General features: G+C 52.2%; 1 protein-coding gene across 2 annotated transcripts in view; it reads right to left on the bottom strand.

Annotated features, from left to right (window-relative positions):
- Positions 1 to 11430: 11430 nt before the first annotated feature.
- Positions 11431 to 16938, bottom strand: part of LOC107273940 (protein bric-a-brac 2) — a 41014-nt gene continuing 35506 nt past the window's right edge. For both annotated transcript variants that reach the window (XM_025091290.1, XM_025091289.1), the window contains one exon: positions 11431 to 12695. In XM_025091290.1, coding sequence (XP_024947058.1) covers positions 11446 to 12456 — 1011 coding nt within the window. In that variant the 5' untranslated portion in view covers positions 12457 to 12695 and the 3' untranslated portion in view covers positions 11431 to 11445. The remainder of the gene's footprint in view (positions 12696 to 16938) is intronic.

Below are 16938 nucleotides of genomic sequence, written 5' to 3' on the forward strand. Positions count from 1 at the left end.
TCTGTTGATAGTTTTTCTTGCCGTGTTTCGCTACGGTATAGCAAGTTCTCGATTCGTACAGTTCTCGCGTTGTTCTCGCGATGTCCAGGCAATTCTATGAATTCCTGTGAGTGTTACGGGGGTGTAGTGCAGTGCTTTAGTGCAGTGCTCCCCAGAGTGTCCTTTGGATCCAGTTCTCGGCCTCCACGGATTAGCTGCCCCAGCTCCGGTGAGTCTCCCAATTTATTAATTGGTCAAGGGATCTCGATAGACAGTTAAGATTCGTCCTGATACGTTCTCGGTTCGTCGCTCTCTGTCTCTCGCACTATTTGCCGGACTCTTACTCCGACCCTCTCTACCTCAAACCTAGCAGCCTGAGCGGCCGTGCATTTCCGTAACCGTCCGCTCCCGTTCGTGCATCCAGGTGCGTTTGCTGATTTCACGCGACCCCAAAGATCAGCACCTACGGTTGCGTTTCTCGATTTTACGCGTCCCCAAAAATCGACAGGACCCGTTAAGCTACCGCCTCGTCCGATAGGTTCCGTCAGAGCTCTCGTTCGTGGTGGAGTTGCGCCTGTTCCACCCCAACTCCCAGTTCATACCGGCTCGTCAGTTCCCGGTGAAAAAAGAATCGGCTGGCGGCCGCCTGGCTTGCGGATGCACGAACGACGGGTGGACGGCCGAAGGTAACGTAGGTTGCTTCTCGAAGATAGTCGTTCTCGTATGTTTTGCTATAGGTGTCGGGTCAAGGAAAAGAATTACGTTAAAGTACATTGTGGCATATTGCTACAATCGCAAGGAAGAAGAAAGGCCGCTACGCGGGTGCGGAAGATGCTGGGAGAAGAGAAGCTGCTAGAGCCGAAGGGGAAAGAAGTGGTGAAGAGGAACCGTAATAGATTTGAGTCTCGGATCGCGACGACGTGGACCGTCGACTGGGGTCGAGCGGGACCCCGACGTCGCGGCGCCGTCCGCGTAACGATAGACAGATGTTCGCTCCGCGTCCGATTCTAATTACTATCGTTATCGCATTTGCAACTTTAACCTATTTAATAAGTCGCAATCTCGCGCTGGTCGCATCGGCAGAGCAGCTGTACCGCGGTGCACTCCGGTTGGGATCCGATCTAAGGGGTGTCTCGTGAAAAAAAAAATGCATACTCCTACATTCACGTGCGTCGAGGACAGCGAACTGCTCTCCGCTGGCAAATGGATGCCAAGTGCATTTGGGAAAAAGGAAAAAAATGCTGCTCCAGCGTCACGGTCCCACGTGATAGAATAAACAAACAGCACCGGTGTTTTTCAATTCCCAATTTTCCATCGACCACAGAGTTGCGCTTCGGTCCTCTGGTGCGTGAGTACCTATTACAATATTCGGCCGACACACGCTCGACTAATTCGCCTGGATAATTAAACACACCCTGTGCATGCAGTGGCAGTAGTCAAATTTCGAAAGGGCTGCTACGTAGCTCAAGGCTGGTGCAGCCTGCGACCGCCGACTGCAGGTGCATCCTGAGCTGTGGGGTTCGGTGCACCCCTGGTCGCTCCTGGTCGCCCCTGGTCGCCCCTGGTGCAAAGGGCTAAGGAGACAGGAAAGGTAGGAAATATATCCAGGCGTTATTAGTGCATACCGGGTGTTTCCTATAATTCAGGAAGTTTCCGCAGTAGGAGAGAGAGAGAGAGAGAGAGAGAGAGAGAAACATAATGGCGACGGAGCATATGTTGCGAGGATTACGCGTCGCGACGGGCGTCGCAGCATCGTGGAAGTTTCGTCCCGAGAGTCGGGTTATTAATGAGCACTGGATAATTAACTTATTAATATTTAAAGAGGACACGGATGAGCTTAGCGCCGTTTTAACAAAGTACAAAGACTTTTCCCGTCATCCGACAGACTCCTCTCCTCCTCGGTACTTCCACTTCCTGACCGGAAGTCACTTTACGCCTGCCTCCAAACCAACTGGGAAAATATTTTTGAAGGCGGCGATACTTGACCTACCGCGAGATACCAGATAAAAGGAAGACGGAAAAGAGGTGAAGAAATTGCACGTACTTGTAGCCAGCTCATTCTCATATAACGGGTGAACACAATTGTCCAATCGGCACATTACCGACCGTGCTGCAGTGTCAGGATATTTCCTAATCAACGAGAATCGCCTGTATTATTTATCGCGGATCAGCAATTCTTTATTCGTGCGTCCAGCCACAGCCGAATCGCACCGAGAGACATCGATCACTTGAAGAATCTAGAATCTAGATAAATCTGACTGATACCCATATAGAGAGAAGGTGCGTCGTATCGAAAAAAAAAGAAAAGAAAAAAAAAAAGTGACCGCTCTATCGGCGCAGAGGCGAGTCTCGGCTAATCCGGCGTAAAATTCTATTAGCAGTTGGCAGGACTGAAAAGAATTGAATAGCACGTGGGACATGTTGAATTTCCGCCCAGTCGCCTTCTCCGAAACTGACAGACCCATTTCGATATTGTTCTTCTGAGCCTCCGCGACTCGATAAGACTCGCGCAGTAACGGTTAATCGGTGCAACACTCGATAATCGCAGAGGATTGATTAGGCGATTATCGATTGGTGAGACACCCTCTATACACCGTATACACCGTATACACCGTAGCGCAAGTGCTTGCTGTGCGTTCTAACGCAATCGCGAAGGCCCGCCACGCGTGTTTCTGCTGTCGTTCCCGATCCCATTATACATAACTAAGCGCGGCTGACATATCATATATTAAAATTTGCTTATTTTACCAATCCATCACAATGTCCGATGGATATTTTCCTCTTTAATTGCGCAGACCGTAATCGCGAGCCTCTAAATCATGCTCGCTCCAATTTTCGTGCGGGAAGAGGGATACTGCCACGTGACTGGCGGCTCTAGCCACATGTGACATATATACATGTACGTAATACGAGCGTCTCGAAAAATCAGAGAAATCCTCCGCCTGACCGGCACGCGAATCCAGGCGAATCCAGGCGAATCCAGGCGAATCCAGGCGAATCCAGGCGCATCCACTCCTACGATTGCTGCGGATGCCAGGAGTTTCCACCCGCGTTTGCGTCTTCACTCGAGAGAAAGTAAAGCGTGTCGCGTATTGCACATGCTTCTGATCTTCCGAGAGTACGTGCTGCTGCGCTGCCGATACAAAGTCGACTCTGTCTGCAGGTAGTAAGTACGAAGTGTGGACAATGAGAAAGAAGGATGCGAGCGAAGAGCGAAGAGCGAAGAGCAAAGAGAGGAGGAAGGAAGGAGGGAGAAGAGTGCGAAGCGCGCATTTGTAACAGGCTAAGCAAATGAGTACGTCTCTGCATTCTTTAGGGGGACAGGCGCTTCTGGAGAGTCCCACTCTGCCATCTTGCCTCTCTCTCTCTCTCTCTCTCTCTCTCTCTCTCTCTCTCTCTCTCTCTCTCTCGCTCGCCGAGAAGGAAGAGAGAGGGCCTGGAAAGACGAGTACGCGCAGCAAGTGGATGGGGTGGGCGAGAGAAGAGAAAGAGGCTGCAGGATGGACCAGAAACGCGAGACGAGACACGCGGTCCATTGTCAAGGCGCAATCTCCGTCCTTCGTTTCCTTGTCCACTTTGAAATATGAGCCTTAACCAGCCCTCCCCCCGCGCAACCCTCCAGCCACGGCGCCCGCGATTTTGATCTCGCGCCTCACGAGAAACGAGGCGACGGCGATTACGCGAATTGGGAAAACGGAGGAGATCAGGTCGCGGATCAGATCGGGCCCTGACGCGCACGCGGGATTTACCTTTGAAGCGCCGTTAATTCTCTCTCTCTCTCTCTCTCTCTCTCTCTCTTCCTGTCCTTATCATCCCACTGTTATCGGCACTCCATTCTATTCTACGCGTTTCCTCTCAATATCTTTCGTGTTTCTAACATTTGTTGTTCTTGCTCCTTTCTTCTTCTTCCCTTTGACCGTTTAAGACAGCCCGTAGCTGTACACGCTCGGTTTCGCAAGGCCCAGGCGCGAGTCAACGATATCTATAGAATAATTTAACGGTCCCCCATAGAAAGCACGGCTGAACGGCTGAACGGCTGAACGGCTGAACGGCTGAATGCCCTATTCACGCGTTCGTTTGTGGCCTAAGTGTTAAATGATAAAGGCCGGAGTCGCGCGCGCGCAACGCGCCGAGTCCACTGGGTGACGCAAGTCACGGGTATCTCGGAGACATGCAGCGGAGGACGTAGCTCATCTAGGAGGAGGAGGGGGAGGAGGGGTAGGAGAGGTAGGAGGAGAAGCCTTCTATTCCTAACGAGAATATAAAAATTGTCAATAATTCAGCATCATCGGAAGCACTCTGTCTTCTCTGCTCCCAGGTGCGCAATGGGCACGCTGTACCACCGCCATGGGTTATCTCAGGTGAAAGCACCTATAAGCGTAGGAGAGTGTAAAGGAGAAGGAGAAGAAGGAGGAGGACGGAGAAGAAGAGCACGAAGACCAGTTCAGTTCCTCCTCGCAAGCTCTTGAGGGTTTCCGCGAGTGGGAAATGTGACGGCGGTGACGTCAGCCTGAATATTTGAACGAGCCGAGACTTCAAAAGAAACACGTGTTAGCGTGCCAGGACGACAGTTAAATAATGCAAAGTGAACTTACATTGAGCCTGCCCCCACCCGCCGGCAGGTGCACCCACCCCCTCGCTCAGCATCCAACGCGCCCTCCGACTTCACTTTTCCCACTTCCTAAGGACCGAAGCGACTGCGCCGCTCGAGATGCACGTGTGCTACTCAGGACTCTTTCGTCTTTAGATTTTCACCATCCCCCTAAGAGCACCCGTGCCAGGATAAGGAACAAGTAGGGGAGCTCTGGAGCATTTGACGGCGCGTCGTCACGTCCGAGCGAAGATCCGTCACAGCTTCCTCACCGCCAAGACACGACGTCCCGTCGAACGGACCCGGCTGGTCCAAGCGTCGTGGCGCCGATCCACGCGTTACGTTTCCAAAGTCCAGCGCTGCTCGCAGGGAACTGCCGGTCGATTGTCGGTTGTCAAGTTGACAGGGACGCCTGACAGCTCCTCCGTCCAGCCTGGACGGTGACGTCACACTTGGAGCCGCGACGACGTCACTCGACGGCAATCGCCTCCGTGAGAGTAGCACGTGTGCCGGAGCTGCAGGTGGGAATTCGGGGAGTTTGGATTTCCAATGCGAAATCTGCTGGGCGAAACTGTCACGTGTGAAAGGTGCGGTGCACGTGGTGCAGGTGCATCGAGGGTGGGGAATTCCGATCCCAGTGGTGGACTGTCGCCCGCGCATTTAACCCACCCCGACACTCGACGGCGCAGGATTATGGAGCCACCCCTATTCCAAACTTTCTATTTTTATCGCCTTTCCCCAATTGGCCGAGCGCGCGGCGCTCGCCGACGCCCTCGCCGAACGCGTCGGCGGCGTCCCGCGACCACGTTTCGCCATTCTGCTGGAGCCAGAGATTCTGCACAGAGAGAGAGACGAGCGAATGACGGTTCTTAGGAGGATGCCCGCGGAGAAAGTGCTTGGGGCTGCGCGGAGGGTGACGCGTTACGCCGAGTAAGGGCGTCGCGACGCCTCGACGCGCGGCAATTCTCGACAGGGTCCGGTGCGGCAATCGTCGACGAGTCCAGGTCGCTTAAAAGTGACCGCAGGCGCCGCTGCCCTCGTCACGTCCGCCGCACCTGGCGCAGGGTCCTTCGAGTCGCGAAGAAGAGGATCAGCCCGGGACGATGGTCAATGTCCTTCAATTTGGGGGATTCCAGCGAAGGGGTTGCCCCACGGAGGTAACGGGGCAGAATCGATCGCCGGTCTTCGGACCAGGCACGTGTACTTGGCTGGTGCAACCACCTCCTCGCTCGCCTTCCAAGCCCTGTTTCTTACACGGAGGAACTTTTAATGCAATTACCGACGACTCCTGGTGGCGCCTCTCTCGGTCCACCCCTCAACCCCTTTGGCTCCTTGCGCAGCTACTTGCACCCTCGAGCGACCAGCCGCCGGTCGAGGAGCCTGCCACACAGCTTCCCTCCTGCCGCTTCATCTTCATCTGTTTTTCGACACTTTTTTCTTCCGCCCCCTCCTCTTCACCCCCTCTTCCCCTCCCGCAACCCCCTTACGCTCTCGCACGTCATTCCGCATTATTTTCATTTTATCGTCAGCAATCTTGGTTAATGCAATTTCAACCCCTTCGCCCTTCCCCGCCGTCGAACGGGTCCTCCTCCCCCCTGCCGACCACCCTTACCCTCCGCAACCCCCTTTTTACATTTTATTTTACATTTGAATATTTTATCGCGTTAGCCAAGCCGAGCTGGAAGCGAACGAAGAAGAATTTATCCTCGAAAATGATGAAATATCCATCAGGATACAATCTTGATCAATTGATTAATAATTTTCAATGGGCGAGGGGTGGGTCACGCTCTAACCCAGAATCCTATGAATTCGCGTTATTTCCAACATCTTCACTCGAACGTCATACCCGTAATCTCCGCCTAAACTTCTACACTAGAAATTTTGTTATTCCAAATTTCTACGTGCTTCGAAATATTATCAGATGGAAAATTATCACTCGAATGATCTGCCCGATCTGTACCTGTGTCTTAATCATCCATCACGCGGAACAGACGTATGGAAGTAGCCACGAATCAGGCGGGACTTGTTCGGCGATTTACGGCCCGAAATTGTGTGGCTAATGATGTGCTTTGTTCTCGTACCCATGAGACACCCTGTAGATAGTCACGAAATAAGCCACAAGTCGCGCTTCCATGTCACGCACGACTTACATGGCTAAGCTAGATTCTCCGCCCTTCCATACCATTTCGTACCGTGTACTAAATGTATTAACGAGATTTATTTTTCTTCGAGTCACAGCGTATATATCCCATGTGTATATATAATACAAGGCCGTTGCAAGACATCGTTTGTATCGATCGTCAGATTAATTTGTAGTCCAGACAATGGGCCGCCTTTCTCCTATCTCCACTCATACAACACATGTAATATTATTATATTGTCTCGTTCGCCTTTATCCGGTCCCCTTACCTCCCTCCCCTTCCTAGATCCACGCGAACCGCAAATTTTTAAAACAATTCATAAAATCTGTGTTGAAAATGCAAAAAAATCGGACGGATCTGTAAAAGAGCTGGTCTTGCCCCCTTCGCCCCCCGGTCCCAAGTCGCTTGGGAATTTTGGTTAATTCACCCTATCGGGAAGCCCATCAAGCAACCGCCATCTGGCCGGTAGGTGGTTGCGGATCAAGCAGCAAGGATCGGCACAACCAGCGCGTGCAGGGTTTGTGAATTTGAAAGGGAGAATGGCAATGGTGCAATGGTGAGATCGCGCAGGAGCCAAGGGGAAGAGGGAGGGACGCGTAATCGAATATCCTACAATTTCATTTCTATCGGTCCGTTCGGTATGTTCGACTTTCATCCAGCCGTTTTTTGTGACAGTCACCAAATCTAATTTATCCTCGCGTCCTCCAGCCTCCCTCGATCAAAACCCTTCACGACCCACCACTGTTTTACTCCCTTTCCCGTGGCGCGTACATCCACTGGCTGCACAGTGCATCATCCGTATCCCCACCTAATACGCATCCATCCCAGTACTTGCTTGCTGAAGGATCCATACTACTTTTCATCGAATGCTCATAGAAAATATCAAAAGGGCGACATATATATATATATATATATACACACATACATGTCCCACCCCTTCTGCGCTCCGTTAGAAATAAAGCAACGCGACGAAAAAAAATCATGGGAAGCTGAACTAACCTGTCGGTCAGACAGTGGCAACGAGATAGAGAGAGACAGACAGCAGATGCAATATAAATCTCCTTTTTGGATGGCAGATTTGGAGAGCGAAGCAATCTGCAGAATGGCCCGGTCATCCGTCCATCAAGTTTCTCTCTGGTGTCATAGGTGTCCGCCGTAGTACTACACGCGTATGATGTGCGGGCATCGGTGTCGCGTCCCGAAGCGTCGCGACGCCGAGAGCATCGCATCGTCCAACCGATCGTCCAGCGCCGCCTCCTCCACCTCCCGTTCTGAATTCCAGCGCGACGTGAGAGCCGCGCGGCTTTCGTATTTATGCGAATTTCGATGGGAAAAGGCATGGGAGGCAGATTCGGTCGGGATGCTGCGCGCGACAAGATAATTTCTGATTTACAGCGCGACGCACAGAGACACGCGAGAAGCGGCGTGCGTGTGAGCGAGAGGATCCTGCGTGGGATGCTGCGTCATTTAGAAAATGGAAAAATTCTAAAATTGCCTCTCGTAACTTAGCTGCCAAGTGGGGGAGGGGACTTCCGCTATCAGGAAGGTCCAGGCCAGAAAAGACAAAGACGACAGGGATCTCCTGTCTCTCCTGATCTCCCTATGCGACCCTCGTTTCCTCAATGTTTTAAGAGTTTCGATGCATCATTCATCGGTGCGTCACGCGAAAGGGTTGTCCCGGAACTCGTTCAACGTTTCCTTGCTGAAACGTGGAATAACGGCTGGCGGCTAAGGGATACGAAGGGCTCGAACTTCCGGACTATCGATTCTAATGGCTAAAGCATCATCGGCTCTTCCTGGCTCAACGTGTAGCGGCGGGGGATTCCCCTTGGTCTCTCTGGCTCCACAAACGGAACATGTCAAGATCTTTTCTTTTTCTCAAGGAGATGACTCACCCCGTTTCACGGGAAACAATGTATCGTTGATACGTGTAACTGCGAGGCTAAATAATGGAAGCGCCACGTACACTCATGCCCAATAACATGACTCGTCACACGACTATGCGTCTACGTGTGCGACTACATCTCTCTGTACGACATTGCGTACACTTGTGGATATTGATGGTGTAGCGGGGTGGTAGTGGAGGGGTGGGCGGGGAAACGGAAAACCCTGTAACAGGGGAAGGCGAGCAAAAAGGACCTCTGTGATGTATAAAGCTTCGGGAATTAGAAGGGTCAGTGAGAACGAGAGAGAGAGAGAGAGAGAGATAGTGGGGACGATAAGTGGCCGAGTGCCTATGTGGTCCTGAGAGAGCGTGGTTACCCCAGGATTATATTCCAAGTATTGCTATTATGCGGAGTTTCCTAGGAAAGCAATTTTCGAAATATTTAAAATACATAGCATTACGCACGCTAAGCCGTCCGTTATTAAAATGAACTCGCGACCGAAAGGGGCCTCGAGAGGCCCCATGCGATATAGGGACCCACCCGACTCCGCACGTAATACACGTGTACGAGCCACCAGAGAACGAGAGGACGTTATGCTCCCTACGTCGGATCGAGCCTAAAATTCGAAACTGTTTCGTGAGATTAAAAAACTATCTAGACAAGAATCAGAAATTCCAGTATCAGTCCCCCCCCCTGCCCCCCTCCGCTGTCCCGCCAACCCACTCATACCCACTCGCGATCACTCAGCCAGGGTGCATACCTTGCCCGATGGCGCCCGAGGAAAAAGAATGGAAAAGCACATTTTAATACATCAAACTTTTCAATTTTCCTGTATCGCCTCCGCGCTGCTGCAGCTTCAGTTGCTGTTGCTGGGTCGGGTGGATCGTCGAATAGCCCAGCAGCGTTGCTCGGCGTTGCTCGGCGTTGCTCGGCGTTGCTACCGCCGGCGCTATGCAACGTCCCGTCGAAATGATGCTTCTGATATATCGCTTACGTATCCACGTTACGTTGATCAACGTAGAATCGATACGATACAGCTACGTGTCTACGTGTCTACGTGTCTACGTGTCTACGTGAGCATCGAGTGTGCATCAACCCTGGACCACCCCCATGGGCTGCACCGTGCGAGTCCACGTCACCCGCCAACCGATCACAGCTCCTGCAGCAGCATCCCCGTGGAGGTCCAGCAGGAGCAGCGACTGGCAGAGTCGATTGTACGTGGATGCGTGGTGGATGCATTCTCAGTGCAAGTGCACGTGTCTAACGCGCGATCCCAGAGACCACGTAGCCGAGCACCTCGACGCCCCGGCGCCCCGGCGCGTCGGTGTGACGTGCAAGAAACACAATCAAGGCCGCGAGCGCAAAAAGACTTATTTAAACGGAACGAAGGAAATATGTAGTCACATCCGGTCTATCGGAACGAATGGCGCTCGGTTACTACAATTCACGATTTACTGTTTTCCTCTCCTTTTTCCTTTTTTATATTCTTCTCGTCGCCTCCGCCTACCGCGATACTTCTACCCTCTGCCGCGTAAACCTGGAAGGACGGAAAGAGAGGGACACCTCCGGGTTACGATGTTTCGTCCTGTTTTAGGTAAAGAGGAGGGAAACGGGCAAAGCGCGATTCGAGTAAAACCGTTATTGCCAAAAAGGATAATGCGAGAGAAGATTAAATTTTTTTTCGATACCCTATATATACACTCCCTTCTCCACATCCCACAGTCCACCCTCCACTCGCCAGCAGACAACCTCGGCACTTCCCCCAGCAAGGTTCCCTCTCTCCCGTTCGCAACCCTCTTCGGCGCGACCCCTACGTACATTGACTTCCCGGTAGATCAACGATTGTTCTCCTGCGCCCCCCCCCCCCTTCCCCCCTCCCCCACCTCTCTTCGCTATTTTCTCTCATTTACGGAAAATCCAACCCAACCTGCATTCAGGCAGCCCAGTGTTCGGTGTTGAGAGTTTTGAAAATCGACACAGAGTACGTAGGAAGGGCTGCCTGTAACAAAGGAGCAAAGAGAGATGACTCGAGAGCAGCCTCGATCGTCTCGATATCCATGCAGCATCCATCCACACGGGACACGAGATTCATCCCGATAATGCGATTAACGCGAATACTTCAACTTTTTCAATTTCTTCAAATCGTTACTGCGTTCTCGGAATTAGAATTGAAATCGTAATCGTAACAATGAAATCTGCAGGATGTAGTAAGAGAAGATAAATAAATGAGAAAGAGAAGGAAAAAGAAAAAAGATCGAGAACTCGTTTGCTTGGAATAAGTTTTATATTAATTATTGTAATTACTGGAAGTGTCATTATGTGGGTGGTGGACGAACGCAGGCTTCTTAGCAGCGACAGATAGGCGAGCGTCTTTGCGAGTGGGAGCGATTCGCGATTCGCGATTCGCGATTCGCCGATTCGCAGATAGAGAATGGAAACGGCAGTGCTTTAGCGTAATGGAATTCTACGGAATGTAACTATTGCTATTATGTATCGGGTTGCGTCATCTAACGACAAATATATACGTATATACATATAGTAAAATTGCGATGCGTAACGCCGGCTCCTTTTCTGTTTTCTATTATCGCAATTCATTATAACCCTCGATCTAGTCATCGATCATCGATCGTCGACCGTTGCTAATTGTCGATGATCTTTTTAATCCTTTGAGCCATCTGCACTTTTCACAAGAAATATGGGAATTTGAAATATAAGATTTCGCAGGGGCACCTGATGAAATATTTTGAAATCATAAGAGAAATCATGTGTCATTCAAAGATCATTACCAGCTGACAGTTCTGCACAGCTCTGTCAATAGTATTTCGATATTCATTCTGGTGACTTTTCGTTATAGGAATTGTACGAGTATCTGAAAGATTAATACAGTGAATGGACTTACCCTTTCCTCCTCGCGAATCATCTCGGCGATGCCGGGTTTGATCTCCAGGTCATCTCCGGGTGCTGTCGGGTTCACAGATGATTGTTGAAGATGTTGCTGTTGCTGCTGCTGCTGCTGCTGCTGCTGTTGTTGTTGCTGCTGGTGCTGCTGCTGCTGGACGGGCAGCTGTGACGGCCCGTGAGGGCCGAGAGGATTGATGGACGCGTGCGAAGCGGAAGTCACGTGGGCAGGCACGTGGTGAGCAACGGGGTGCGAACTCTGATTGGTCGACGGTGGGAGTGACGGTGGTGGCAGGGATAGCGAGACCGGAAGGTCCTGGAGATTGATCTGCGGTGTGACGGAGATGCTGGGCGTGCTGGGTGACCCAAGGGAACGCGGCGTCGAGGAGGGTCCCAATCCGTGGGCCTCTGGTCCCATGCTCCCTAGATCCTGATCTTCGCCGGGTAAGGTACGATCCGGACTGTTTCCGGTTGGCGAGCGTTCTCCGGAAATTCGACGCCGCTTCTTCCGAGAGAGTCCACCTGACGCGCCGCTTCCACCGGAACCGTCTTCCAGGCTCGGCCTCGACGTCAGCTCCTGCTCGTTGTTGACGTCGGCCAGGCCGCGGATCTTCAGGCTCTCGGCGACCTTGAGAAGTGGTCCAATCTGTTCCTGGGAGACGTTTATCTCTCCCTTGTACATGAACTCGACGGCAGCCTTCAGTTCCGGCCACTTGATGTCCTTCATTATGACGATGGGATGCTGGCAGGGATTCTCGAAGAAGAGTGCCTGGAAGTAGGGGCTGCACGCCGAGAGGACCATCTTGTGGGCTTTGACCGAGTGGCCGTCGCAGGCGAGGGTCACGTCAACGAAGCTCTCGCTCTGGAGTAGCTGGTCGAACACGTTGGTCAGGTTGGTCTGGTAATTGTTCCAGCGCAGACAAAATTGCTGGGGCGACCCAGCACCACTCTGTTGCGTCATCCTTCTTCCCGCGAGGTGGTCGCCCTGAGATCTTCCCTCGATCGCTCGATCCTCCTCGTAGTTCCTGTTACCACCACCAGGACCTCCTCCTCTTGACACTGGCTCCTCTATCCACCTGTCGGCCTGCTCCAGATGCAGTCGCAGCCTCCGCTCGATCTCCCTGACGTCTATCCTCGTTTGTGTACGTTTCGCTGCTCACTGGCAAAGTGTCCACTGGGTCACCAGAGCGTCGCGGCCATCTGGAACACAAATCCCCGCGGAGCGATGACGAGCACGCTCCTCCTTCTGCCCTTCGAGAGCTCCGTCCAATAAACTCTGAACTTTCGATACGCGTCAACCTCTCGGATCGTCACGATTGCCGATCCCCATTACTAAAACAACACCCTCTCTTCAGCCAATAACGATCAACTTAGTCACAGCGCTGGTTAACATCCTCCGTCACTGAGAGTTCTCTCTATCGCGCACGCAAGTAAACACGAGAGCAGCCCGAACGAGGTTCAATGTCCCAGATAAGTAACGAGGTTTCCTGCCTCCTGCCTTCTTCTCTCCATTATCATCCCTCGTATTGTCATCCGAATACAACCGATCCCGCCGATCACCACCCGAGCTCCGTCAAGCTTCAGTCGCATAGACCGCACACGACGAGCCGTACCGATCGCGATTTATTGTTCTTCGCGCGAGACGCGATCCAGCGCGGAATACCGAACCGCCGAGCGCTCGAGTCAAGCGACGCCTCAAAAGTATCTTTCCTCGAGTATCGGTATCCTCGTGCTCCGATCAAGATCGAAGTCAAGATCGAAGGTTCGACGGCAGCAGGCTTCACTCGAACCCTCCACCAAGGTACAAGATCTCTTAAGAACGAGACACCACGCGCACCCCGCGCTCCCGCGAAGCCCCAATGGAAACGTAACGTAAGGTAGGACGCGCGCCAGAGCGACGTACAACGATCTGCACCGCGTGACGAGCGCGTCGCGACTGAGAGACCGAAGCAGCGCTCGCGGTTATCCGGCGCCGCTGGCGACGCTGACGCTGACGCTGGCGCTGGCGCCGCGCGCGCCACGCTGCGCCGATATCGCTCGCGCTTCCTTCGTTGCCCGTTCCTTCGCTTGCTTGTTCGCTCGCTCGCTAGCATCGTGGCGCGGGTGGCCCTGCGCTTACCGCTGGCAGCCGCCAGCCAGCCAGCCATCCAGCCATCCATCCAGCCAGCCAGCCAGCCAGCCAGCCTGCCCGAACGACTGTAGGCGCGTGCCCCCACTACGTTCAGTGCCACCTTCCGAGGATCTCGCATGCTGCCCCAGCAGTCCGTGCCATTTCCTCCTGTACCCCTGCTGACAAGAGGCCCCGCCCCGCGAACACCGCCCCCAACCGCCCCGACGCGTTCTCCAACTACCAGCCCCACCGGAATCACCATCGATTCCTGCATTTTTCATTGGTATCATCGACTCGCATCCTCTGGACCTTCCTCCTCGTGTCAGTGATAACGAGGAAGGATTATTAAGAAGCGAACCGCCTGCGCGCTCCGACCCAGTCGTTATCTCGTCATCCGCCAGCCGGGGGCCGCCGGTTCCTTCGAATCTTCAAAAGACACAGAATCGGAGTGAACGGATTAGAGCGAAATAGAACTCCCAGGAAGATCAAAGAGAGGATGCAGCTGGACGATTAATGCCCCATTTATTCCCGAGCCAAGCGCGAACAGGCCGCTCCTTGCGAACGAGCCGTTAATCGCTTTATATCGCTTCTCCAAGATGTCTGTGAATATCATAACATCCGCTCAGAATTCGCAGCTGATCGCGTTACGCCTGTCCATCTCAGACAAGAGCCAAGGATCCTAATGACGCTGCGCCTGGGACCGACCTGCGAGCAACCTCAGCTTTCAACTCTCTCTCTCTCTCTCTCTCTCTCTCTCTCTCTCTCTCTCTCTCTCTCTCTCTGACGCTGCTGCCTCGTCGCCTGGTTCCGCCATCGCTTGGTCACAGCTCGCACAGTGTGCAGCAACGTTACGGACTACTTATTTACGTTAAGGGAGGCAGAAGGGGGCAGAAGGGGGCAGAAGGGGGCAGAAGGAAGGATAAGGTAAAGGGGAATGCATTAATGAGGCCGCACGCCCGTGAGCTGGTCAGCTGGTTACTTACGGACGCGGACGAGCCGAGGAACTGGGCTCTGCTATTTCACTGGGTTTGCTTCTCGATAACGAAGTTACGTGTCCCAGCCGGAGAAGATGGAGCCACTAATGAAATTTAGGCTACAAAGAGGAGAGTGACCATCCGAGTCGACCGTACTCCCCTAACGGCTATTACCCTCTAATTCGTTAACAACGAGCCGCTACGTGGACACGCCGGATCCTCCTTCTCTTTCTCTTCCATCCTTCGCTCTACTCGTCTCTCTCGCTCTCGCTCTCGCTTCCACTCTCGTCGCAAGAAAATACAACTTTGGAGCTTTCCCTGTCCTGACGGCGGAGTGACGTCGGGCGTTAGCCAACTCGACGCCAACTTCGAAACTACTAGTAGCCGAAACTCGGATACGTATGGACGTGTTATACCGGGATCGAGCCCAGTCTGACGCGAGCGTGCAAACCTGCGCTCTCTCTCTCTCTCTCTCTCTCCCTCTCTCTCTCTCTCTCTCTCCCATACTTTCCATAGTTTATGGACGTGACTCCCATTACACAGTCTTTATACTTGCAGGTCGCACGGTCTCTTGTTTAAATATCAACTGCGGCTTCAATTTCATTTGCGCCAACTTCCTTGCTGTCTGTCCCTCTGCTGCCTGTATGCCTGTATGCCTATACGCTTTCTAAGATACTAGTGGACTTTGTCTACCGAACTACCTGTCAATTTTGCGCAATTGTCCTTCAGAATATCCTCGAGCGCGGTACGTTACTGCGGCAATTACAAAAAATCATTTCTTACTGTAAATACTTGTAGAAGGCAGATGCTGCTGGGTGTTTACGAAAAAAAATATTTTTTTCACAATTGACATCTCGCTGCCATTGTTGTAAAAAGAAAATAGCAGGAGACGATACGCTCTCCCGTGCTTTCTTCTCGGCGTTCGTTTTTCTTCATTTTATTTCCACAAACTCCAATCCCATGACGCAACATCCGCGGCCTACGAGGGTGTGAGTTTTTTTCATAACGCTAAACGAAGATATTAGATGTGTAAAAAAGTAATGGAGCACTGCGCGGTAAACCATGTGATTGCCAACGACGAATGAGTAGGTGAGTATCTGACCTTAGCCAACCTTACCCGACACCATTCGCCTCGCACGATTGATGAAAGAATATTACTAGCGCTTTATGGACCCTACGGCTTCTGATACTCTGGGAACTCCTTTTTCTTCCCTCTTCCCTTATTGGTATATCTTGTAAACCGTTTTAAAACGCACCCGCTTCGTTGAAAAGTTCCGATTTTTTTTTGGACAATTTTAAATTTATTGCAAAATTTAGATTGAAACCGTGCGGGAGCGCCAAGACGGTATAAAAGTTAAAATGGCAAGGGTAGCAAAAGTGTATGATAAAAAAATGTGAGTACATGATGGTGCATTACCGGAGGAACGAGAGGGGACGAGAGGGGCCGAGAGGGAAGCGAAGGGCTGATGGAGATCGTAGGGCAGCGGTCATAAGGAATTTTTCATATTGCACATTCGTTGATATTTTTTGCCGTATAAAGGCGAACAGGCGCGAGAATGCCAGCCAAGGGCGGGAGGGGGTGGTGGGAGTCATAAATTTTACTACGTAATATTGTTTAACTGCAAACAGTATACCGACGCCCTTCGACATCGACGGGAAAAAAATTCGACCCAACGAACCAGCTCGCGCAGCCTCACCCAGCGAATTTCCTAATAAAGATTAAATACTCCAACGTTTACAGGCAGTATTTTTACAGCCAGGAGCTAGTTATGAAAAAATACGATACGGAAAGAGTGCGCGGCGGCGCATGCGCGCGACGGCGCGGCTTCCACGCGCTCCAGGCCCTTCGAGCGTCGCACAAATAAATCCCTAGGAAAAATAGTAGCCCGCGCAATTCTGCGAGGCTCGAACGAGACGCTGAGCGTCGGGAGAAGCCGAAGATCTCAGCGCGCATCCGGAGGAGGACTTCGATTGGGCATCGGCAAGTGTATTCGCACCGAGAGAACTCGAAACACGCCCAACCCCTGCAGGACATTTGCAGAATAGATAGGGCTGCTAGAGGAGCGATAGAAAATGCGTGTGAGAGAGAGAGAGAGGAAGAACGGCTGTAACGTGTAGCGTGTGCGTACATGGGAAGGTGTGTAGGTTGGCAAGAGGAGACTGTCACGGGGGACTTGTTACCTACTCGGGCTGGTTAATCATTCACGGGGAGAATTTCGCGATGTTGAAATATTAAGCGTCTAACCCTTTCCCTCCCCCCTTCTTCTTCGTCCACCCAGCCTCCTTCCACCTCGCACTCAGTCTCACGCACAAGTGCACACACGCGTGCGTGGACACGCGTGCCCATACACGGCTGATC

The sequence above is a fragment of the Cephus cinctus genome, unplaced genomic scaffold (genome assembly GCF_000341935.2).
Source record: "Cephus cinctus unplaced genomic scaffold, Ccin1 Ccin1_scaffold0091, whole genome shotgun sequence".
NCBI classification, from domain to species: domain Eukaryota; kingdom Metazoa; phylum Arthropoda; class Insecta; order Hymenoptera; family Cephidae; genus Cephus; species Cephus cinctus.